At 33.4% G+C, this 26,979-nt stretch overlaps 3 protein-coding genes across 6 annotated transcripts; 1 reads left to right on the plus strand and 2 right to left on the minus strand.

Annotated features, from left to right (window-relative positions):
- Positions 1-295: 295 nt before the first annotated feature.
- On the minus strand, positions 296-6,739 carry LOC127260573 (phytochrome A). Of its 2 annotated transcripts, XM_051288345.1 has the most exons (6): positions 6,618-6,739; positions 4,595-6,533; positions 1,989-4,044; positions 1,087-1,903; positions 712-1,002; positions 296-619 (listed from the first exon to the last, which is right to left on the minus strand). In XM_051288345.1, the coding sequence occupies exons 3-6, from the start codon at positions 4,039-4,041 to the stop codon at positions 415-417; spliced, it is 3,366 nt and encodes a 1,121-aa protein (XP_051144302.1). In that variant the 5' UTR covers positions 4,042-4,044; positions 4,595-6,533; positions 6,618-6,739; the 3' UTR covers positions 296-414. The 2 variants fall into 2 exon arrangements, with proteins under 2 accessions (XP_051144302.1, XP_051144303.1); XM_051288346.1 differs by lacking the exon at positions 6,618-6,739 and having other exon boundaries at positions 4,482-4,750.
- A 10,886-nt stretch (positions 6,740-17,625) lies between these two features.
- LOC127261374 (uncharacterized) lies at positions 17,626-21,813 on the minus strand. The gene is made up of 7 exons (XM_051289705.1): positions 21,509-21,813; positions 20,871-21,067; positions 20,106-20,179; positions 19,196-19,345; positions 18,636-18,921; positions 18,316-18,549; positions 17,626-18,218 (listed from the first exon to the last, which is right to left on the minus strand). The coding sequence occupies exons 2-7, from the start codon at positions 21,015-21,017 to the stop codon at positions 17,922-17,924; spliced, it is 1,188 nt and encodes a 395-aa protein (XP_051145662.1). The 5' UTR covers positions 21,018-21,067; positions 21,509-21,813; the 3' UTR covers positions 17,626-17,921.
- A 2,526-nt stretch (positions 21,814-24,339) lies between these two features.
- On the plus strand, positions 24,340-26,041 carry LOC127260517 (anaphase-promoting complex subunit 13). Of its 3 annotated transcripts, none has more exons than XM_051288255.1 (5): positions 24,340-24,490; positions 24,569-24,658; positions 24,751-24,804; positions 25,641-25,698; positions 25,867-26,041. In XM_051288255.1, the coding sequence occupies exons 2-5, from the start codon at positions 24,583-24,585 to the stop codon at positions 25,868-25,870; spliced, it is 192 nt and encodes a 63-aa protein (XP_051144212.1). In that variant the 5' UTR covers positions 24,340-24,490; positions 24,569-24,582; the 3' UTR covers positions 25,871-26,041. The 3 variants fall into 3 exon arrangements, with proteins under 3 accessions (XP_051144212.1, XP_051144214.1, XP_051144213.1); XM_051288257.1 differs by having other exon boundaries at positions 24,576-24,658; XM_051288256.1 differs by having other exon boundaries at positions 25,641-26,041.
- The last annotated feature ends 938 nt before the right edge of the window (positions 26,042-26,979 follow it).

Genomic DNA, 26,979 nt, shown 5'->3' on the forward strand with positions numbered 1-26,979 from the left:
TTAATTTATATTTTAAAATATAAATATACAAAAATTGTTTTATATTATTATTATTATTATTATTTTAACATATATTGTGACACCTGTAAAAAAATTTTCTAAATCCGCCACTGATAGTAAGGAAACCAGGAGACCCACCCATGCAAACCTTTAATTATCCTAAATGAAAATGGAGATGAGAGGAGAGGAGAGAAGTATCCTAAACTTGCAATATGATTGGAGATGTAGCAATATAGCTACCTAGCTCTCTCTCTCTGGACACACACAACATAATACTTATATATTTATGCATATGTACACCACAACCACAACCACAGCATAGGCCAAGAAGAAACCATCAACTAAAACAAAGTTTTCTTTTAAAAAAAACAAAAAAATAGAAAAACATGGGTGGGGTGGGGGGTTAATTTACGCTTACCTAGTTATGGAGATGGCGAGCTCAACTGTGATGATGAACGTGGATCGCCCAGCCTCCCTCAGATACTGCACATCTCCATTCATCAGCTTCACCAGCTTCCTGCTGATGAACAGGCTGATCCCGTCCTCCGACGTCTCCGGATCGTCCCCAAACATCTGGTTCAGCAACTCCTGCGCCACCCCGCCTCCCGTGTGCGTTATCCTACCAGTACCAATACCAATACCAATACCGATCAGATTTGCGAAACATATCCTATCATCTATCCTTAGTAGAGAGAGAGAGAGAGTACTGACCGGAACTCGACCCGGCCAAGCTGCACGGTTTCCCCAATCGAGTCTTTTGTCAACTTGGCCGCGATGCCCAGCTGGCCTCCGTCGGGTGTATAAGTAACCGCTGTTAGTAAGAAGGCAGCCAGCACCTGCTGAAGTCTTAGGCTGTCCCCATACAGCTTTTCCTTCGTCACGCTCGACTCCAAGTTATCCGCGATCATGATCCCCTTCCCGTTGCTCTTTATCATCACTTGGCTGATCGAAGCCACCAACACCTCCTGCAGCTTGAATTCCACCATTTCCAGATCCAAGTACCTGAGAAGAATAATAATAATAATGATAGTTAGTTCAATGTGCAGAGGCATGTGAATCAAAATTACGACCGTTCAACTCACTCACCCTTCGATTATATGATCAAGATCGGTGTCGTCCAGAATCTTGTTCAGCTGCAGTTGGCAGTGCATGCTGGTGCGCACGAGGTTCTTCTGCTCATCGTCCAGATCAGTCCCTTCCATCATCTTCCGGGAGAAGATGATCCCCGAAAGAGGATTTTTTATCTCCCTTCTTATGTAAGCCAGGACTCGCAGCCTCTTCAGCGCTGTTTGTTCAGACAACCGTTGCACGTGGAGGGCTTGCTGCAGCTCCTGACTCGCAAGCTGTAAGAAGCAGAAGACTCCCGTCACAGCTCCCTCCCCGTCCAACTTCTTGCTGACGCAAAGCAAGCATTCGATGTACTTCCCGGTCCTAGAAAAAAACCCAAATGGTACTTTCTCAGAGTCTACGCCCGTGACAGCGCTGTTGAGCACAACCCCAAGGTTCACATACGCCTCCTGATTCTTCAGACGGCAGCAAGCCTTGTTTATGCCGAAGACCTCGCCTAGAAGCATCTTGTTGATCACATCCTCTCTACGCCACCCAGATATTTTAGTCATGGCTGCATTCCACTCGGAGCACCATCCGAACTCATCTGTCCCGAAAATAGGTGGGATTAACTGGCTGGGATTTTGGACAATAGCACGGTAATCTCCTTCGATTCTTGTGAACTTGTCCATCATGCTCTTCTGGGCTGTTATGTCCTGCGCGATAAAACACACTCCCACAACATTCTCCTTGACATCCCGGCTCGCACAGGCATTCACCACTAAGCTGATAGGACCGGCTTCACTCCTTGGTCCGTGCGTTTTTATCTCAAATTGTACGTTTCTTTCTTCCTTCCCTGAACATAATGGAACACAAGATTCGTGTGTTAGAGCACGTATAATAAGTCCGTACGCTAGTCATTTCATTTAAAAAAATGTTACCTTGAAGTGCCAGTTCCAACATTTTGCTGACTGTATCCGCCGAAGACTCTTCAACGAGTAAGAGAAAATGTCTCCCGATGGCTTTATCAACAGGAAGGCCAGTCAGATCAGAGATTTTGGTATTCCAGCCATTCACTAGACCGTCTACATCCACAGCTAGGATAGGTACAGAGGCGGTTTCGATCAGACGGACCATCTCGGATGTTACGGCTTCAAGCTCCTGTATTCCATCAATTTGCAGGTCGCTAAGCCTTGTGTGAATAGCAATGGCATCCGAATTGTCACCCTCTGCTTCTTTAAATGCATTTCTTAGAATCAGCTGCAATGAGTGGATAGCATCCATCTCATAATCCTTCCATGGCAAAGATCGCGTCTTTACAACTTCCAAGAAAGCTTTGAAGGATGACCTCGGATGCATTTTCCTACCATCATCCTTTTCACCAGGTTCATGCTTCGCCCCACCCCAACGAATCTCCGCAGCAGTGTGTGATCTGAACCAGAAAAGCCAGTCCTTATCTGTTATTTTGACGGCTGCCATCCCACAAACGGCATCTCCCAGAGCTAGAGCCCCTGGAAAACCTGCATCATACAAGCTGTCTGTGCTCAAACCTGTCGAGTCCCTGTGATACTCATCAAGCCATGAGACTATATCCCGGATCTGAAAGTCGGATGGGGTCAATCCCAGCCTATATATCTTGCTCTTGTACAGCAAAACGGAACCCTCACATTTGACAAGATCCATGACATTGGGGCTCTGGGAGACAATCCCCAATGGCGCATCGCGCAGCAGCATATCACACAACAGCGTCTGAGTCCTCAGGATATTTTTCTCGAGCATCTGATTTTCCAACTCCAGCTCTTTGTTGACATGGATCGCAAAAACTTGTGCGAGAAACTCGCAGGCGTATCTAAGGGGGAAGGGGACGAATCTTGGAGTGGTGTGATGGCAGACCACTAATCCCCATAACCTTTTTCTCTTCTCTGGCTGCGAAGAATCAGCTGTGCCCTCATCATCTCCCTCATTTACCACAACCGACATCACCAAAGACGCAATTGAATTCATGTTTTCCATGTACTGCAAGTGGCAGCTGTGAGGAGCACGGAGTGTCGACCCACACAACGTGAGATCAAATGGGAGCTTCTCGTCTTGAACAACTGGCACGTGATTTGCTCTGCAGTCACATATCATTCGAACCTTGTTCTTCATGAACAAAAACCGAGCTGCCTGTGGGATGTCTGTAGCAGGATAATGCAAGCCCAAATATGGCTCAAGCCCAGGCTTTGTAATCTCAGTAAACACCTCTCCATGATCATCATCATGGAACTTATATATCATCACCCTGTCGTAACCAGTGAGTTCAAAAACTTCTTGCACCATCGTATCGCAGAGCCTTTCCAGGCTCCCGCTAGGCAATGCCTGCAACCGTGTAATAGCCTTAGCTGCAAGCTTGTAAGATTGCAAGGCTCCAGCAGCAGTCATCGGGACCTCATGAGGCTTAACTGGCTCGAAGTCAATGATCAAACTACTGGTGACTCTGTGGATTATAGCATAGAAAGGCTTTCCAGAAGTCTTACAGTGAACTAAGACCGGGTTTAACAGGGACACCTCCCCAAATCCTAAAGCTTTCTGCAATGCTGTGGCACTAGGAGCAGTGAAGATCGATCTGATATCAGATCCAATCCCGAGGACAGGGTGGTCACCAACGCTTGGCACGGCATGACTGACCATTGTGAGCATTTCAGGGGCATTTTTACTGTAGGCAATCACTCTGAACGTCTTATCGTCCAGCGCCAATAAACAACCAAATGGCTGGATCAACTTGCCTTTCTGGATTTGATGGAGGTATGCCGTGGTGACTTTATCAGACCTCGGCCTCAGCTCTCCACCAGTACCAGGCGCCACACGAACTGTGTTGGAGTAATCGAACGAACTGCCTGACTCCTCAAAATCTGCATGTAGCTTTGCATCGATGGACGTCTGGGCAATTATCCTAGCACTCTGCCTCGATCTTGCAGAGTTTGTAGACGATTGACCAGGCTGGGAAGACGACATTTTCTGTATCCAATTAAAACATCAAAGCAATAGGAACAATCAATCAGAACAGAACTTTTGAAAGCAACCGATTCAAAATAAGCTTGAACAGCAAGCACACAGTATGTCTCAATCTGTCGCTTTTACACACAGTAATGATTGGATGTCGGAGTCCCTCCTACTCAAACAGATCTTATGACAGGAAATGGCGCATTTTCGCTGCCCTCAACTTCACAAAACAAAGAGAACAACATAAAGCACCAACACGCTCACTATGCACTGCCAAGTGCCAATTAAATCAAACTAACTTTAGCTAAACTACCATTCAATATCAGAGCTGCAGCAACATATTCTCCGAGTTCAAATTACATACAAGCAAACTTCAATCACAGAAATCATTTCCAAGCATCACACTTGCAAACATAACATACACGAGATGCATACTATGAATAACAGCTTACCTCGTTACACGGGACAGGCACAAGAAAAAGATTAATTTCAAGAAACCCAGAGCAGCTATAAGAAGCAGAAAGAAGGAAGAATAAAAAAGGAAGAAGAAAGAAAGAAGACCGACCACTTTTGTTGTCTTTCTCACTGCAAGCCAAAACTCGGGTTTCAATAAGAAATCTCGAAACAACAAATACAAGCACTAGTCGAAGAGCTCGAAACTGGAAAACCTCAAATATGGAACCCAATGAAATCGAATTCCACTCTCCCCTCAAATCAAACCTTGATCACACCGCCTCACTCCCTCAATCCTTCCAAAGCCACAAATATGGACCACCCCTCCCATTAAACTAACATTCTTTCCCTCTCCAAAATGAAGCACTTACCAAACTACAATATAAAGACCCGATACATTCCCCAAAGCAGAGAGAGGGTGCGTGCCCTATGGCCAAACCACAGTCCCGCGTAATCAAACTGTAGACTCTACGTATCAATACGGACAAAGATGTCCGTATGCGTGTAAAAAATAGCTGCTTTGAATTTTACCAGGAAGGAAAAGGAAACCCAATCAGAGTGACGGGGCGGGCGAGGGGAGGCGGTTCAGTTATCTTTCCCAAAATAGTCAATTTTGACAGTTGGGGGAAACCCAGTAACCCTAGCTTTTGATTGTCGCCCAATTGGGGAAAGCAGCCAAAATATATCAAGATTAGCTGCCAGAAAACGAAGTGAGTAGTAAAAAAAAATTAAAAAACACAGAGCTTTTCAATTAATGGGATGCGGGCTGCACGTGAAATTCTGATGCAGGCCTCCCAGCCAAGAAGGGTAACTGCAGACAGTCCATCTGCTCATCTACTCAACTCCAGAATACTTTTTTTGAGTGCAATAAATGGAGGGTTTTGGAGTTTACCCCGAAATATATTAAAACAGATACGTTTAGTCAATCCAATTCCAGCACACACCAGTACAGCAAAGCAAGGCAAATCCATTCAATTAAGGGCAAATATTATACTATATTATCTTCGCCTCAAGGTAAGACCTATCCAACTACATGTGGGGACCTCTGTGAGGGAACAGATAGAGGATGAAGAATAGATTGAATTGCCATAACAATAAACGGGAGTATTTTAATGATAAATTCAATTGATCTGGAAGAAGTGCGTGTGATAAGTTCATATTTTCCTTCAATTACTATATACACTCACAAATACATACATATAAAGGGTCTGTGTTGTGCAGCAGACCATCCCTAAAATGGCAGATATCAGCCATGGATGGAGGTCACATGGGTTCCTAGTGGCTGATATGCTGTGTGTGTGTGTGTATGTTTTTTATTGCAGGGAAAGATGAACCTGCCCCACAGTAACCCTCCTTGCCCATACATCTGTGTCCTGCTCCTGCCCATTATTTATTCTCAATGGATAACATCAAGAAATTGATGTCCTCTGGGAGTAACTTGAAGTAGTGAAGTATGGATGTTTGTAATCTTTGAATCTAGTTATTTTTACATGACACAAATCCAGACAGAAGTTCCCCCCATCCCAAGTTAGGCTTAAACACCTGGCTTCCACTCAATAACCACCCCATAAAGCACACTGATTAAAGAAAGGTTAGTGGAACTACTGGACCAGTGCACTTGAATTATTACAGTGATTATTTTTAGTAGTATTATAATTGTTGTTATTGTTGTTTACATAAATTTGCTTCGGGAACAATCATTTGGTCAATTTTTTAAAAGTGCAAACAGAGTATTCATAAGAATATGTAAAAGATATGCTGTGATCTAGTGGGAATATAATAATTTGAAGGGTAGCTATGATTTAGTAATAGCAACAGATAGGATCTGTCCCCTACTTAATTATGTTGGCTACTATTCTGGAGAAAAGACCAAATATGATCCATCAGTCAGGATGAGTTCAAAATTAAACTAATTTTGGACACCATAAAGCTCATATACTGTATACCAATGATTTTAAATTAAATTTTTGAGGAAAGAGGATTTGTTGCTTATCTTTGATCACAAGTTCAATGGAGTCCAGTCCAGCAGAACAACCCTCTCCTTTAATGCTCTGCAATGGAAAAGAGTACTCATCATTTAACAGATACAGCAGAGTATTCCGACAGAAAATTTAGAAATTTTTCAATGGAATCACCTCATCTGGATGTCTTGCTGGAATTGCCTTTTCAACATTTTTGAGATAATCTAACTCCCAAAAACATTAACAGGCAGAGTATGCATAAGTTTTTCATTCACGCTGATAAATTGAATCCAGCAAGCAAAAGAATGTTTAAAGTTTAGTGTACAAGAAAATGAAAAAGCAAACACTACAGGTGTGGCACTGGCAATGCATTTCTCAAAACAAGAACTATAGCATGAATTTGTAAAAGACCTTGCATTCGTTATCTCTTTCAGACAAGGAGAAGACAAAAATGAGAGTGCATGTTTTTACAAAACAAGAGGTAAGCAAGATTAGCTTTATCTAAGCCTTCAATGTTGAGAAAAACTCTAAACTTGTTTGAAAGAACATTCTATCACTGAGCTCCATTTCTTGGATGTAAACTTAATCCAGTTCTTGCCACTACATCTAATATCCATCAAATGATAAAGAGCAAGCTACGATGCTCATCAGACAACAGATCGACTCAAAAAATCATGCTCTGTATCATTGAACAACAAAGACAACAATCCACCAGTATTTTAGCTGATTTCAAAGCTTCAACAGAATTGCAACAAAGAAAACAATCCACCAGTATTTTAGCTGATTTCAAAGCTTCAACAGAATTGCACACAATCGAAACACGTCAATACCAGCTATTTTGAGCATAAGCAGCCAATGTATCTTCTGAAATAAAGTGCTTTTAGACCAAAAACATGTCCAAGAGCATCAATGATGCAATAACTTCAGCCATCCAATCCCAAATCATACAATCCATAATCCAAATTTCGAAATTCTCAGCAAGTAATTCACATAGTGCACAAACGTTCACATGTATAAATCAAATCATTCAAAAAGATAAGAATTCTTCCATCTTTAGATATAATGATAATTCTACAAGGATTTACTCTCTATCATTGATATGCAAGCAACAAAAAAAAAAAACTGAAAATCGCAATTTTCAGAATAAACACAAATAGCCATGAACTCAAACCAAATAATTCCTCAACAACAAAATCCAGGCTGCAGGATCCACAACGAAGAACCAACTCCGATCATTCCACCCCTCGTGTGTCTTTCTCATCAACACTCACATGGGGATTGCATTCTTTGGAGTAAAAGTCGTTCTTCTCTATAAGCGTTCTCAACGTACCAAAAATAAAAGCCGAACCGTTAGGGTCACTTGTCAGCGACTCACCAACTGAGGAATCCAGAGACAACGGCGGCCCCTTCAGGCAGCACCACTTGCCACCACTGCCGCCGCCGCCGCACCTTATCCACCGACACCCCAAATTTACCGAAATGCCCTTCAGCTTCCTTTTACACGAAGACTTCTTACCCTTTCCCAACAGGAACGAAATTAACTTTCTACTCCTTTCCCCAAATACTCGGTCCTTTTTCCCTTTTAGGTCCCTGCGCCGCTCTCCGTCTTCATCATCGCCGCCGCCGCCGCCGCCAGCGCTGCTCTCGGACATATATACACGCAGCAACGCAACGACACGTCTGACGCAGCAATTACAAGAGCAACATGGCGAGACGCTTATCAATCAAAACGGTTTTATGCTGAATTTTGACGACAAAATTGAGAGGGAGATGATCTATGTGAAATTTTCTCCGGCCGGAATCTGAAGCACACCCAAATTCGTTCAAGTTTCTTCAACGTCGAGTCAGTTGTCGTGAAATCAATCGTTGAAGAACTGCCCGGTTGGATTCTCGCCACGTGTCATTTCATCATCATTCTTATTTTGGAAGTAACAGCTGGCATTTGAATTCCTACATTTTAAGTAAAAGTGTATGCTCTAAAGATCGCGAATAGAATCATATTTATTTTGGTCTCATTATTATAATATATTTTTCTAATATAGTTTTAATTTAAAAATATTTTAAAATGTTTTTAAGATGTGAATAAAATCAAAATAAATAGATATAATGGATTTGTTGCACATTATAATAATAAATCCAGGTAGAACATAGAATTAGTTATCTAATTTGAAAATAGTAAACGAAATATGAGCAAAATATAATTATTTAACTTGTACTCTGCAAATCAGATTCGACGAGAAAGTCACCTTAGGCGAACCATATATGACAGATGACTTAAGTCGTCGGAAGTTTGAACATATGACCTCACGATTACAAGTCCAACCGCTACTTATATTTTATTGGTATTGTACATGGTGAAAATATCAAAAAACTTTTCAAAATATTTAGTTCTTAATATATTAAGTTGTATAGTAAGTTAATATTAGTATTTTTTTTGTGTATATATGTCAACGTAAATTAATAAAACATCTTGTTGTAACACAATTTATTTTTTTTAAGGAGTTAAAACATTATCGGCTCTGTGAATATATTAACATGGTCTATGTATAACTCTTTATTACTGTTACTCCCTTCGTCTGGGCTATTATGTCCGCTTTAGTATAGACACGGGAAATTAAAAAGGGTGTAATTACTAAATAATTAAGAATGTATTAGTGAAATTAATTATATGTAATAAAAATAATTATAGATTAAAATTAAAATAACTGATTAGTCTATTAAAAATTTAAAATTTTAAAATTTTAAAATTAAATTAAAGTGTATAATTATTTTTCAAATAATATTAATATGGTCTATGTTAAGTAGTTGGTTTATATGAAAAGTATTCACAATTCTACTCTTCATTAAACTTCTCTTAAAACATGTATGTTACTTCTTTGGTGGAAAGAAGTAATTAAGACATGACGTTTATAGTTTTTGTTTCCCTAATCGTCACTGTATAAAGACGTCTACACCATTTACAAAAATAGTGCAAGTACTTAGAAGAACCAAGAAAACATTGTATTCGAGTTTGACACCAATGGCCGGAGATATGTTCTTGGGGTTTATTTTAGTTTCGATTCTTTGATTATATTTCGCATTGAATCGATTATTATGCTTTCATTTGGTATCAGAGCCTATTTTTACCTCTGTCTTGATGTTCTATTTTTTTTTTGAAAAAAAAAGACAGCTTTCTTTGGTTTGAGATATTTTTGAGAAATTAATGTTGAAAATCATTACGAGATCGATTTTCTTGAAATGTTATATGATTACTATAGTTTTGATTAATCTTGAAATACCACACCTTTTCAAATGAAATTATATTTTATATTTATAGTCGCACATAAGTAAATAACATAAATTGTAATTAATTATACATAATACAATAAATTTATACACAAAAATTTTGTTATGTTTGTATGGCTAATTAGGATATTATATCAGCTAATTTCTAATTTACCCACTGCAATTAAAAAAGAAACATAGTTGATAGTTTTAGCATATGATTAAATAAGTTTCATCGAATTAAAACTTTAGCCCACAGACATGCTTTTTCATATCTTATATTGGTAAAACATGTTATATGATTTATTTGTATTTTGATTTAATTACGATTTGAGCATGGTTATTTTGCTATTGTAACAATTTAATCTATTAATGCCTCTGATATGAAATCTAATATTCCCGATCGTAATAGAGACAATTATAAAGTTCGGAATGAGAGAATTCCTTTTGCATTTATTGTGGATGGACATAGATTATGCCATCAGGAAAAATGAATTGTCTCTTATTACTGAAAATAGCACTCCATATGAGGTTGATCTTTATGAAAAATGGAAGAGATCTAACCGTCTTTGCGTTATATTCATAAAGACTCGAATATCAGCTAGAATAAGAGATTTTGTTGAGCATTTTACTAATTTCTATGCCTTGTTGAAAGCTATTAATAATCAATTCGTAACATTTGATAAGACACTTGCTAGTACCCTGATAATGCAATTATTATCCTTAAAACTTACCGGGATAAGAGGTGTGCGTGATCACATCAGGCGCATGAGGAATATAGCGGATCAACTGAAGCGACTGAAAGTTGATATGTTTGATTCCTTCGTAGTTTATTTTGTGTACTCTTCCTCCGCAATATGGTCTTTCTAAAATTTCTTACAAGTTACAACACATATAAGGATAATGGTCAATAAATGAATTGATGACCATGTGTGTTTAAGATAAGAGACTTCTGGCTGTGGAATAGGAAAAGAAAGTGAACATAGCGGTTGGTGGCCAAAAAAAGAAAATGAAGCATCAAACCAAAATACAAAGGGAATGAAAAGATTCCTCCACAAAAGGACATCAAGAAAGTCAATACGTATTTTTGTTTGTGAAAAGAAAGATACATATAGAAAAATTATCCTAAATCCTTCAAGTGGCTTGAGAAGAAAGATATCCAACTTTCATTTATATGTTATGAATCGAATATGATTAACGTTAATCATGATACATGATGGATTGATCTGTTTCCACAATTCATGTTACGAATTCTATACAGATATTGCAAAACCGGCGAAAACTAATGGGGAGTGAGTTGAGCATCTATTTCGGAAACAAGATGTCATTACATATGGAATATATTGAAATGTGCAATCTAGTTTTGAGTAGTGGTTTTGTTTTAACTTTAGAAAAGACTTTCTACATTCTTAATTTTGTGAAACTTGATTTTTGTTTCAAAACTAGTTTCATGTAACAATTGTTTTAATTTCACAAACTCAAAATTTAGTTTATATTTCAAATCAAATGTCATTGGACTTGGAGTTTTGAGTGATGGTCATTTTTGCAAAATATCGATTGCCCAACTATTTTACACATTCAAGATAATCTGGTAGTAAACAATATATTATGGATGAAGATTCCTGTATATTGTGGCACTGGAGATTGAGACATATCTCCATTGAGAGAATTAAAATATTAGCAAATGAAATGGTACTTGGTACCTTGAATTTTACTGATTTTGAAACTTGTGTGGATTGCATTAAAGGTAAACAAACTAACGAGTCTAAAAGGGGTGCAAAAAGGAGCGCAAACCTGTTGGAGGTAATACATACAGATATTTGTTAGTTCAAATATGCATACAAGTAATCTAAAATACTCCATCACCTTCATTGACGATTTTTCACGTTATATGTGTCTCCATTTATTTCATTCTAAGGATGAGGCTTTGGATGTCTTTAAAGTTTCCAAGGCTGAAGTGGAGAAACAATGTAAAAAATATATTAAAATTGTCTGATCTGATAGATGTGGTGAATATTATGGTAGATATACGGAGAATGGACAAGTACTCGGTCATTTTGCAAAGTTTCTTCAAGAGCATTAGATTGTTACCCAATACACTATGCATGGTTCTACCGACCAGAATGATATTGCTAAAAGAATAAACCGAACCTTAATAGATATGGTGAGAAGTATGCGGAGTAATGAAAAACTTCCTAAGTCCTTGTGGACTGAATCTCTCAAGAAGACGGCATATATATTGAATCGAGTTCCAACTAAGGCTATCTCAAAAAGACATCCTTTGAGTTATTCAAAGGTTGGATACCGAATTTAAGGCATATACATGTTTATTGATGTCAACCTGAAGTGACAATTTACAATCCGTAAATAAAAAAACTAGACCCGATGACCATTACTGGATGTTTCATTGGTTGAAAGGTCCAAATGTTATAAATTCTATTTTTCATCTTACAGTACTAGAATTTTGGAATCAAGAAATGCAAAATTTCTTGAAAATGACTTGATCAGTGAGAGTGATTGTCTTCGAAAAATTGTTTCTGAATAGAATCATCATGAAGCTCAACCCTCTGGTTCAAGAGTTAGATTAGTTGTCGTTTATACCCCTCAAGTAAAAACTAGTATTAGTTGACCAATTAAGTCAATTCCACAAACTGTTAATATTGATGAAGTAGATCATTTTGTACATGAGGAACAACAAAAAATTGTTGAACAATAAGTTGATATCGTTGATCAACTGGCTGAACAACAGGTTTTTCAAGAGAAAGATGATCTAGTGTTAAGAAGATCTACTAAAATAAGAAAATTAACTATTTCTGGTGATTAGGTTGTCTACCTACAAGAGTGTGACTATAATATTAAAGTCGAAAATGATCTTGAAATATTTTCACGGGCTATGAGTTCATCAACATCGAACTTGTGGTGTAATGCCATGATATAAGAGATGGATTCTATGACATCCAATTAAGTTTGGAATCTTGTCAAGTTACCTGATGGTATAAAAGCCGTCGAATATAAATAGGTCTTTAAAACAAAGAAAGACTCAAAATGTAAAATTAAAATATATAAAGTACAATTTTTTTGTCAAGGGTTTCACTAAAAAAGAAGTCGACTACACGGAGATTTTTTCTTATATATCAAAGAAAGATTCTCTTCGAATCATTATGACATTAGTAGCTCATTTTGATTTGGAGTTACATCAAAGAGATGTAAAAAAGACATTCCTTAATGACACTCTAGATTAATATGTTTATATGAAACAATTTAAATAATTCTTCTCTAGAGACGGTGAGCATATAGTATGCTAGCTCAATAAATCTATATATGGTTTAAAACAAGTCTTACATCAATGGTATTTAAAGTTCCATAATGTCATTACTTTATTTGGTTAAGAAGAAAATATCATGAATCAATGTATATATTTGAAGGTTAGTGGAAGTAGGATTTGTTTTCTTGTGTTACAAGACGGTGAGCATTTAGTATGCTAGCTCAATAAATCTATATATGGTTTAAAACAAGTCTTACGTCAATGGTATTTTTAAAGTTCCATAATGTCATTACTTCATTTGGTTTTGAAGAAAATATCATGAATCAATGTATATATCTGAAGGTTGATGGGAGTAGGATTTGCTTTCTTACATTATATGTGGATGATATTTTATGTGCTACTAATGATAAAGATTTACTATACTATGTGAAATATTTTCTCTACAAATTTTGATATAAAAGATATGAGAGAGACATCTTATGTCATTGGCATTAAAATCCATAAAATATTAGGTTTGTCTCAAGAAACCTATATCAATAAAATTTTATAGAGATGTTGGATGAAATATTGCTCACCAAATATAGTTCCAAATGTCAAGGACAACAAATTCAGTTTGGATCAATGCTCTAAAAATGATATTGAGCGGAAATATATGGCTAACATTCCAAATGATTTAGTGGTTGAAAGCATTATGTATACTCAGGTATGTACTAGACCTGATATAGCATATGTTGTTAGAGTGTTAAGAATATAACAAAGTAATTCAGGTCCTAATCACTGGAAAACTGCAATGAAGCTATTGCGGTACCTTAAATGGACAAAGGATTACGTGCTCATGTACAAATGAGCCGATAGATTGGATATTATTGGCTACTCTGATTTATACTTTGCTAGTTGTGTTGATTCTCGAAATCAACATCTGGTTATACTTTCATGTTAGCCAATGGAGTCATATCCTGGAAAAATGCAAAATAGACCTCGACTGCTACTTCTACTATGGAGGCAAAGTTTGTCTCGTGTTTCGATTCTACCTATCATGGTGTATGGTTGAAAAATTTTATATCTGGTATTAAAATCATGGATTCTATTGCTAGGCCATTGAAGTTGTAACATTACAACTGCGGTTTTTATGGCTAAGAATTATAAAAGTGGTAATCGATGTAAGCACATCAAAATTAAATACTTGGCCATAAGAGAGCGTTTAAAGAAAATAAAGTTGTTATTGAGCACGTAAGCACTGAATTGATGATTGATGATCTTTTAACTAAAGGCATGCAACCAAAGAATTTTAAGGATCATGTAGTACGAATAACATTTGGTTTTGTGGTGTAATTCACTTGTTCGTACATCTTTGTATTCAATAAAACTTTTATTCAATTTATATTTTCTCATTTGGTTTTATGCGCATACTTGTCTTGAGAATATTGTTGTAAATGTGAAGGCCTAGAATAAACATAAGGTTTAATTCATTAAGATGTATGAGTGGTTTTAGGAATCAAACTACATTGCAATACATAGAAAATAATACTCGTTGAAGAGGGTCTATCGCCATGATTCATGGATTTTGCTTCTTATGGAATAACATATAGACCAAGTGAGAGAATGTTAATGTTAATGTGGTCTATGTGAAAAGTCTCAATGGTCTATGTGAAGTAGTGAGTCTATGTGAAAAGTCTCGACTATTCTGATACTTTCCAAAATTATTTTTTAAAATTATATATAATTTAACAATTGGGCTGAGTCAGACATGGCTGACCTTGATGGGCCCGGACACGGCCCGGCTCATACTCGTGCCAAGCCAGGCACGGCCTGATTTTTTTTGGATTTATCTTTTAGACTCAAGCATAGTTTTTTGTGCCGAGTTCTAATCTGATTTCCGGACCATATCTATATTTACCGGCTCTATATTTTGTACATATATCTATTTATTGGATATAATAATTAAAATAATTTCTACTTTTGTGGAGTTTATTATTATAGTTATTGTTAATATTATTTTCTAAATAAATTTAATCATATCTTTATATAACCTCCAATTTATTTTTTAATTCGAGCCCTAAAAAAAATTTGAAATATCCCAACAAAGCGAAATGTTCCGTATTCAAATCTCAATGCCTTTCGAGAAAATTTGTTTACATACAGAATTGGTCCGAAAGGAATCCACCTTACATATTCAATGGACTCTAATATTTAGAATATTCCTTTGTCAATATTTTATTTAATTAAGGGAACACCACCAGTATTTAATCTCTAACCATTAATTTAGTTTTTATTAACATAATTTCAAAATACAACATAACACATTAGTAACTCAAGTCAACAATTATAAATACTAGATACTCCTTTCGTCCGCCTCTAAGGGTCACATTTACATTTTGTGTTATTGTACTTAACATTAAAGATATCCTTATATTTGTATAATTTTGTGTACAAATATCCTTATATTAGTATTATAAGACACTAATGAAAGTATTTTTGGAATTTTTTCTTAATTTGTACTATGTTTTGATATAATAATTAATATTCAAATATCAACACACAAAAAATAAATGAAACTTTTAGAGCCAGACGGAGGTAGCATATGTTTCCTACGTATTGTAAATATATGTTTAATTATTATTTTAATTTGAACATAAAAAGTATGTCCATAGTAAAAATATACAATATTCTTTAAATTTATATTTATTATTACACTCGTTCTACTATAATTTAAAAATTATTAGGAATGACAAATGATCGAGTATGAGTTAGCTCCAGTTGAATCCAAGACCATATCCGAATATACATTGTTAGAGCTGAAATTCGAATTGAATTTGATTATATCCCGATCCAACTATATCCGAACTTAACTTGAGACATACCCGATAAGGTTTGATACTTAAAGACTCAAAATATCTTATCCTTCCTAAAAATTTATTTGAAAGTTGCATCCAAACCCAAGTCCAAACCCAACATATATAGAAATTTAAATATTTTATTCGAAAATATTATAATAAGATCAGACAAAATTGCTCATAACTCCCTTGTAGTTTCGAAACTCAACGTAAATCCCACTTTTACTATAAAATTTGCATTGAGTCCCCTTATACTTTAAAAAACATTGTATAAAACACCTCTATGGTTTCAAAACTCAGTGTAAATCTCCACTTTATTTTTAAAAAATTGTATAACATCCCCTTATATTTTCAAAAAAATATGGATAGAAAATCATCTTCCCATATGTTTCATGGGGGTGGAGTTTCATGCAATATTTTTTAAAGTATAGGGAAATGTCATTAAATTTTTTAAGCACAGAGAGATTTCATGCAGAATTTCAAAACCTCGTTGAAGTTTTGAGCAATTTTACCATAAGATCATAATCAATAAATAAATTAAAATTAAAAAAATATATATTGTTTATACTTTGTATTATTATAAGTGATATTCTTTTTCTTAAATATAATTGATATTTTATCTCTTTCCGTCCCAATTAAAAGTACTTTTATTAGTTTTGTTTGTTTTATTGAAAAGTATTAATTTTTTATTATAAGAAAAATAAATCAAAAATTAATACCAAAATATTTTTTAATTTTTACATAAATTAGAAATATATTATTACATATATAATTAATTTATACGTAAAATATGAAAAAAATATCAAAACTATTTACACATTTCCACTGACTAATTAAATATTGTTATCTATTAAACTATCTTACACGGAGTAATATATTGATCAAGTCTAATTGAGGTCCGGATCCAAACCCACCCTTAAACTATGGACCTAAACCCGACACGATTACGGTATATAACATCTTACTCATAATCAATTTTATATTCGAATAATTAGGTCTATATGTCCGGATCCGAACCCACCCTTAAACTCTAGACTGATCTAGACACAAGTAAAATATGTAACATCTGACTCGTAATCATTCAATATTCGAATAATTGGATCCGACTTCAAATAAATAAATCGGATCTCAAATCTGCCCAAATCTATTGTCATCGCTAAAAATTACTTCATCCGGTTCAAAATGAAAGTTTTTTTTTTTTTTTTTTTACTATTTTTTTGATAGAAAAAACAATTACATATCAATATCAAAATACTTTAAATTTTTAGATTAATTACAACTATACAGTTAATTTATCTATAAATTATAAAATAAAATGTCAAACTCATCTTTTACCTTTACCACTATTAATAAAATACTATTATTTTTTAATTTATTTAAAAAATTAAAATAATACATTGAAGTAAGACGAGAAAATACATTATTAATCTTATTAAAATTTCAATTCTTTGTTATAGAAACTGTATAACATATATGCAAAAGTTGTATACCATTTTTATTTTTCACCGTTTTATTTTTCACAAATATTCAAACATAAAGTATGAAAATAATATTAAATTACTATTTTTCTTAAGTGGGAAGTAGTAAGGTTTGTGTTTTTTGTAAAAGAATTTTAACATATTTTTTCAAAAATAATTAATATATTAAATATATTTATTATTTTTATATTATCTACTGCAATTATTTATACCTACAAAAATTTTCATTCAAATCAAAACACAAAACAAAACAAACCTAAATTACTAGAATAATCTACTAGTTTAAATAAACTACGTATTTGATTTAAGCGAACACAGTAACCCAAACCTTAAAAAATACCAAAAAACAAAAAAGCAAAATCGAAAACAAAAACAGAGGATTAAAGACAACTTTGGCTCTTTTTGTAATGGTGGTTTAAAGTGGCCTTTTATCACAAAGCTATCAAATGCCATTTTATTCCCATTACTCTCTATCACATCTTCAATACAATTAATTAAATTTCTTCATTTCACTTCACACAATCCACTGCACAAAAAGCATTATATGTAAATGCACAACAAACAATCACCCACCATTACAAACAAATGCCAAACTTAACCTAAAAAATGTCACACACACACACTGCAATCTGTGAGGTCACCTAGGCCCCATGACTGTAAGATCATAAGCTGCAGAAACAGAATCTGATGTATCCACAAGCAATGAAGAGCTTGTTGACTCTGGTTTTGAGATGTTACCTCCTGAAGATGATGATGAAGAAGATACTGTTACACCAGATAGTTGTATGCCTCCCAGCTTGGTACCAGGCAAATCCTTCTCGGTGCTTCTAATGGTGTCAATTTCTTGGCCTAAACCACTGGCACTGCGCTTCCTACCTGCATCGTCGCCTTCACTGGGATTGTAGAGCACATACTCATGGTAGGTTGGTGCAAACTGAGGAGTTGAAAATGCAGAGAATTATGATCTATAATGCATATAGAGTACATATCCTCATCCATAGTTAATTTGAGGTTTAGTTTGGGAATGTTACCTGGTGGACCGTGTCGTGGTAAAGGTCATTTAGCTTCATGGAGTGCACTAGGTTGGCGGCAAAGCCATGTTTCGCGCTGATACTTGTACCGGCATATTCTTTATAAGGGAATGCGTAGAGATGGCCCACAGCAGCAATAAGCATTTCGACGCATATTATGAAATTTTGGAACTCTGCAGCTGCATTTGTGTCTTTAATCAAACCAGATTTTGCCACAAGAAAAACCAAAACGCCCTGAAAGGAAAAAGGAGTTTTTACAGCATCGTAAGTTTCTTTGTGTATGTATTGAATTTTGGGTGTTTGAAATGTATGTATGCTACCTGCCAGTATGTAAGGAACACTACAGACTTGATCATGATAAACTTGGGAACCGGATTGAATGGCTGAAGCAAATCTCTGCAAGCCATATAGAACACGGCCAATGCATAAAGTGCCGTGGAATATGATATAGTGTATATAATGGTTAGGTAGAGATAAGACTGCAGAGGGTTGAAATTCCCGTCTTCGTATTTCCCTTTTGCATATAGTATGAGAGTAGCCATTACTAGAATGGGTTTCAGAATCACAAACTGCAAACAACCTTGTTTGCATCTTCGGATGAAGCGTCTGCACAACATTCACAATGTAATCCTTGAGTGGTATATTTTATAGCAAAACAACTCATTAGTTAGAGAGAAGTAGCTGAGTAAATACTTCACCCAATTTGATGCAAAAGATCAAGTTTTTAACAACTAACCAGATGTTAAGCTATTTAAATAGTGATTCCAGACGTAGGAATTAAAATGAGTTAATCAAATGCACTCATGTTTGATGCAAAACCTCACATGGGAACTGGATGCTATCATTTATTCAAGAAAATACTTTCATATATGCGACTTACCCATCCAGAGGAATTGCAGGGAAGCAACATGTCATCAAGCACCAATTTGGCTTCAGAAACTTCCCAAACAAGCTCACAACGACAGCTCCTGGACCACCTACCCATGCTAAGCACAAAGAAAAAAAATTATAGATGACCCAAGCTTCATACCTGCATAGTGCATAAACCTGTAATTAGGTTAGGAATCATTGAATTGATGAAACAAGAATGGATAAGCAACAAGAACCAGCCGCATGAGGACAATAGACCACCCTACAGCACTAACAACAATTTATTGATAAGTCAAAGTAGAAGAAGATATTGTGTTAGTTTAGGCACAATCCTTTTAAATTAATTGGAAGAATTAACCAATGTGTGATCTGTGAGTATTTCAAACAAAAGTTAGAGAGGAAAAACTATCGTCAGGGCTTCTACTTTTTTACCACTTCTATTTACGTGTACAATGGCATACAAGGTTGGCAAACAAATTCAGTTATCCCTCAACAATTATAGAAGTGCTAACTAGCCCGTGTGGCACAAACAACAAAGTTTGATCTACTAAATAGAACAAGCAGAAATGACCATGTCATAATAAACCTATGATGATGGCTGTACTGCACCAAACTACTACTCAAAATCATGACAGTCTCATGATATTTATATTGTTTAATGTGGAATAAAATACTAATTGCACAGCAGAAGAAAGTTATTTTCTACCTTGACCTCAAACAAATAACATTGAGCTCTGATACACTTTTAGCAACATTAGAAGTCACAAAAGCTATTAGAATATATCATGTATTTCCTCCAGAGTGATGTGAAAGAAATGAGTTCAATTGCAATCTCGACAAAATAAAGACATCACTTAAGAAAAGTACTGCGATTTATACACAAGAATTCAGAGAAAAGAAAATATCATAGCCATACTTACATTTCTCTGATTGAGTTGAAGTATATTGTGCTTTCATTTTGGACCAGGGACAAGAAAGACATCAATGCATAAACCTATAGCAAATTTAAAAATGGTCAGAGCGCAGATCTAAGGTAGGTTGAGGTAAAGCAAAACATGGGCACTTCCATAGGGAATAAACAGTTTGCAAATTCTTAAAGCAAACACAGATTTGGCACTATCGCAGAAGATCCCAACAAAAGAATAATATGCAAGAATAAAGCACTATCAAATCATCACTGATTGAGATAACAAAAACATTCAGAATCGGAAGCATGAACGGTTTGTTCAGAAGATAGATAATAAATTTGTACGTTCTAATACAAGATAAAGTGGGGATAGAGAAGCAGGAGCATGCAAGTCTCTGTCGTCGGGAAGAGGATAAAACAAGAAAGAAAGCTACAAACTGTCTAAAGATAAGGTCACTTAAGATAGCCATAAATCATACTTCTTACAATAAAAACAACTTCTCTCTATAGCATGAAACAGTCTCTATACATCACCAAGATGAAAATATCTTCAAAATTTGATGTCATTATCCATGTCCACAACATCAATAAGCACTTCTACGAGCATGTATACTACTGTTACAAAAGTTGCCTTAACCTTTCAAGAATGAACTCATAAGAAGGCAGAAATTGGATACATTTTTTATGACTTATCAACTGTGAAGAAAGAAACCTAACCTCAACTGCAGTAGAAAATCAAAGATGAAATTCAATCAAGAAGGGATTGTAAGATACTCACGGGAACCATAAAGATGATCCGGACAATGTATCTCTGATATGTAGGTTCAGTGTAATTCACTAGATGATTGTAAATGTGAACAATTGCCAAACCCGTGGCCACGACTGTACAAGGCAATGCTATCAGTACATAATACATCGGCCCCATTTTCAATCCAGAGTGAAAATTCACCCCAATCCAAGAACGCTCTTCTCCACCTGAGAGTATAACAAACCCATTAAATTGCAAAAATGAAAACAAGACTATATAACAAATAATTAATTCGCCAATGCCAAAAATTGAGTGGGCTTTTCTCCTCAGAGGAGTGCAAAACGAACCAATTCCCACAAATTGAAAGGAAATATGTCAAAACTTCTAACCCCAATAAAGCATACATTTCCCACAGCAGGAAACTTCGATCGAAAACTGTTAGATCAAATGGCTACAACAAGATAAGAACAACTCAATTGCCCAAGATTCAATCAAGTATTCAAGTATTCGATGAACAAAAACAATAGTAATATAATCAAATAAAATCAACGGATCGCAACGGAAACCTATGAAGAAACATTGTCACTAACGAGTTCAGAAATTACGAGAACCCAAGGTTGGCATGGAAAACAAAAGAAAACAAAGTCCAATTCCTCACTTCGACTCACCTTGTCGATTGAATCAAGGACAAAGAACCGGCAGTTCTCGGACCACAAAAGAACTCCAGCAGTCCAGCACCAATCAATCAATCAACCCAACTGAAGAATCTCCCAGTGAAGGAGAATAAAATGGCAGTTGAATGCGTAGTCTGCAGTCAATTGATGGCGTCGCTGTGGAACGAAATCAGCTCTCCTACATCAGATGATGGCTTAGCCGACGCTTCGCTTCTCTGTCATTGCTTCGAGCATAACATTGATCCCGAGGTTTACTCCAATTTACCATTGGCTAGTTTTGGGGTGCCTGTAGGGAGCTGAAAAGACGCATTTGCCCCTTTGTTTCGATGTTGTACTTGCGCCTGTAGAACTAGTAGACCTTCTTCTATACCGACAGCGGAGAAGATGATATTCAGGGTTTTCTAAGGGTGTGTTTGCTTGGGAGTTTGGATTTTGAGTTTTGATAGTAAAGGATCTCGAAGAGGCCACCGGCATTTTGAATAGTAAAAATTTTTAAATGATATTTTTATTGTAAAATTGATTTTTAATATAATATAAAAAATAAAAAAGTAAATTTTTGATTTAATATTTTTTAAAAAAATCTGGATGAATAGTAAAATTTTTGCAAAATCTTACAAGCGAACGCATCCTAAATAAATGTCCTAATTCAAGATTTTTTTTTCAAAAAATAGACCTGAAAGTAGTTCTAAAAACTACTTATTAATTTAACAAATTGAAGAGTTTCCAGAAATTCTTAGATTGTTGATTTAAGGAGTTCCTTAATGTAGTATATTATTTATTAATTTCTAACAACATTTTAAGGAGTTATCGGAACTTTTTAAATCTAAAAAGGAGTTTTGAGAACTTCTTTTTAACTATGAGTTTGTTTGTTTGATGGTTTGGATTTTGAATTAAGATTTGAATAGTAAAAAATTTGAATTGAAATAATTGTATGATATGATATAAATATGTATTGATACGATATTTTAAATACAAATTTAATTTGTAGTATAATATAAAAAAATATGTTTATTTGCTATTTTGAAGAAAAAAATTGAATAAATAGTAAATTTGGGTATAATTTTATAACTAAAGACACTATATACATATTAATTTATTTATTTTTTCTTATTTTTTAATAAAAATTTTCTTTTGTTCCCTACTTTTTTACTGGTGTAATTCAAGATAATTTTTTTTTTTTTAATCTAAAATATAATTATACTTATTACGTATTTTATTGATAGTTTTATAAAATATTGAAAAAATATTCCATACATATTTATAACAATTTATATGTATGATATGTTTCTTTTTTTTATGAATATAATATTGATAATTATTTGGTTTATATATATAGTTTTTATTTTTAATACTATTTTCGTCCACTTAATAAGTTGACATTTATTTTTTCTATGTTAATATTTATATATTAATTATTATATTCAAACGTAGTACAAATCAAGATAAAATTAAATAAAATATTTATTTTATAAAACAAATATAATAATATTTGTAATATATAAATATTTTTAATATTAAACACAATGATATAAAAGATAAATATAAATTTATTAAAGGATTTTTTATTGAAAAGTAAGTCATAATAAAAATTATTAGTAAAATCATATTTTATCTTACATTATTTCTATTTTCTAGTAATAATAAAAAAAAATATAAAAGAGCTATAATTATATCTATACATATATCATATTAGGATATATATATGTAAAAGATATATGATTTGCAATATTATTACTATTATATTTTTATTTTATGTTTTTGAAATTTTGAATTTTTTATAATTAGTTTAAAACTTTTTATATGTATGATATATTAATATTTATATTTTTTTATGGTTAAAAATATTATGAGATAAAATATAATTTTGTAAAATTTTTATTATGATTTACTTTTATAAAAAATTATTAAAAAAAGAAATAAAAATCAAATAATTATTAATATTATATTTATTAAAGAACACACAAAAAAATTTTAAAACCAAAAAAAAATTATAAAATTTACATTAAAACTATCATTGTCATCCAAAAATTATAAAAAAAAAAAAGAAAAAAAAATAAATGTATCTTAAATTACATTATGAAGAAGATAATGAACAAAAGAAAAATTATACTACTTTTATCCTGCTTTAAGGGTCCAATTTACTTTCGTATATATTTGAATATTAATTATTATATCAAAATATAGTACAAATTAAGTAAAAATTGCAAAAATATTTGTATAAATATTCTTATATTTGTATAATTTTTCTGTACAATTGTCTTTTCATTAGTATAAGAAAATATTAATTAAAGTATTTTTGTAATTTTTTTTTTTTAAATTTTAATTTAATAATTTTTATTTGTATAAAAAATATCAAATAAAAAATGATGATCTTTTTCTGACAAAATGCTACTTAGTATCATTTATTTTAGAAGAGGATAGTGTTTTTTTTTTCTTTTTCTTGCTTATTCAATACTTCCTTCATTGAATTAGTTTTTACTCCCCTGTCCCATATAGTCTCATTTCTACTGTAGATACAAGAATGTAAGAGAAGTATAATTAGTAAATAATTAAAATTATATTAATAAAAATAATTTAAAAATAAAAAAAATAAATTAAAATTTTCAAAATAAAATTAAAGTGTATAATATTTTTTCAAAAAAAGAAAAATGATAGATAGACACTGTAAGTAAGACGAAGTGAGTATTGTTTTAATAAATTAAAAAATAATAATATTATTATTTAATATTTAAATATAATTATTTTTATTAAAAAAATAAATATTTTAAATTGACATGAGGAAAATAATAAAAATGATAATAATACATAAAATTAAATTTGAATATTACTACCCCTTCCCTCTTTCTCCTTCCGTCCCGTCCCTCTCACCCCTCATTTGGACCGAACATACCCTAATTCGTTTGAGGGGTTTCAGACGATCGTCGTCTTCCACAAGGAATCGGAGCTCAGAATCCACTCTTTAGCGTTCAATTGAAGGTATTCAGTGCTCAATTTCTCACTATATATGTAAATATTGGCTTTGTACTAAATTTGAATCTGCGGTTAAACACGGAGGTTTAAGGTATATCATGGCGGATGTAAGCTTAGGTATCCTCATAGATATCGTGGACGAGGAGTGGATGAGAGATACTATACCTGATGACGGTACTCACCTCATTTTAGTTATTAATCTGGATTCACTGTGCATAACTACTTGATGAGGAAATTGATCTGGTACTTGCCTCGATGTGTTTCAGATGTTCCATTGCCCCCTGTTCTTGCTTCCAGAACTGAGGACGTTGAAGATTCGAGTACGCTCTCTTCTAATTGGTTGATGATTGAGATTTTCTTTGCGAAATTAGGGTTTCAAGTTTGACTTATTTTGATGCTCCCTACACAAGAAGATTTCTGATGGTTTCTTAATTGAGGAATGTGATGAAGGGAATTGTCTGGTAACATTTGAGTGTTAGCATTGCATCTAAGAACATTGATAGATATATATTTGTCTATAGAGACATTATTTCTTTGTCCGTCTTACCCTAGTCCATTAGCAAGAATTTCCTGCTTTGAGGTGTATCAGAACACCTTTCTGCTGTTGGGGCTTATTTATTTTGGATGCTGAGAATTTAAGATGGAAATTGGAATATCTTGAAGCTTGTCGGATCTCCTAGGAAGTAGAACAATATGTAGAACAGCAATTAGTTTCAAGATATCAATCTCGAACCTCCCCACAGGTTTGATTATTATGCAACGATTCTGGCTTCTTATTTTCTAAGCATCTCTTGCCTGCATTAATACGTGTGTTCTCTTAACTTCATCACTAACTTTTTAATTTTTGAGGTTGATAAATGTTGGAATATTAGGCTTTCTGCTCGTAAGCTATGGCTTCTGATGCTGAGAATGTTCGATGGGATTTGGGTTGTAATGTCGAATTGCTTGTCCTCCTAATGCATCATCGATACAGTAACTACACACGCACGAGTTTCATAGAAATCTTACTTTCATGTTCAACAACTAAGTTACTAAATGATCTGTTGACTCTATACTGTTTTGATCTCATGAAATGACTCAAGTTTTATAGCAGCTGCTATATTTTAGCTTCCGGGCTTCTAATCTTTTGAGTCTGCAACCTCTGTGATGTTTTCAGATCAAGAAACTCAACCAGTGAAGGCTGACGGCTGGCACGACCTTGCAGTGGCAAACCAGTAAGGCATCCAACTATGATTTATTATACATCTTGAGGCTGTAGAGAGTCGATTATGCTGCTCAAGTTTCAGGATTCACATGAACATCGATCGAATATCTTTTCTTGGTTGTGTTGTGTTTTCCATTTCCCCATGTTCTTGCTTTTCTGATGTTATTCTTCTTATTAGGTAATTCAACTTTGGATGTGCTCCAGAGATATGTAGCTTCACTTCATAGAAATCAATTTGTTGTGCAAATGAATGGGATTGCAATTTGCTGGCCGGGTAGAGTGTTTGAACTTGTAGTTTTGCCATATGTTTGTAGTTGTATTTATGCCATATGAATGCTAAAATATTACTAGCATGATCTGAACTATTTATTATAAAGGTTAGGTCAAAAACTTTTTTATTTAACCAGAACAAACTTAGGTCTAAATAGAAGTCTTTTTAATTAACCGGTCAGCTTATTTATTATTATTATTTTTTTATTTTTTTTATTTTTTATTATGATATATTAAGAATAACTTCCTATCTAATAATGATATTTATTAAATAATTTTAATTATAAAAAATAAAATTTTTAACTTTTATATATATTAAATAATTTGACGTACTTTATTTTTTTTTTTTATTTTTAATACTAAATTTGTAAATAAATAAATAAATAAAAATATTATGTAATCTCAGGTTTAGACTATGGGCATGTTCGTTAGCAATCAGTATTAGCTGTTTGTATTAAATATTTGGTAAAACAATTGTTTGATATTAGTTGTTTATACGTACAATTCAGGACATTTTTATTTTATTTTTGTTTCTAATATATTCAATTATGTTCTTTTGAATTTAGAATGTTTAAAATTTTTTGTTATTAGTTATTGAAAATTGTAAAAATGTTATAAAAGTATTTATTTTATTACAGTTAGATTTAAAAAAATAATATATTTTTATTAAAATATATAAATAGTTTTTTCTATTAAAAATGATGTAAAATATAAAATAATAAATTTTTCGTGTATATATTTATTATGTTAATTATCGATTAGTTCATTATAATATAATTTTTCAATAAATTTAATTTATTTTTAGTATAAAATTTATATAATGTAATTTTAATATAAAAATAAATTATTAATATTTATATTTTCTATTTTACGTTAATTTTAATAAATTTATATATTTTACAATTAAAATAATTTTTATATAAAAATTAATTATTTTAAATTTATAAAAGGAAAACTATATTATAATAAAATATTCTAATATAATCAATAAATAATCAAAATATATTTATCTGTGTAAAAT

Source organism: Andrographis paniculata, unplaced genomic scaffold, assembly GCF_009805555.1.
Source record: "Andrographis paniculata isolate CXL003 unplaced genomic scaffold, ASM980555v1 Contig62END, whole genome shotgun sequence".
Lineage (NCBI taxonomy): Eukaryota > Viridiplantae > Streptophyta > Magnoliopsida > Lamiales > Acanthaceae > Andrographis > Andrographis paniculata.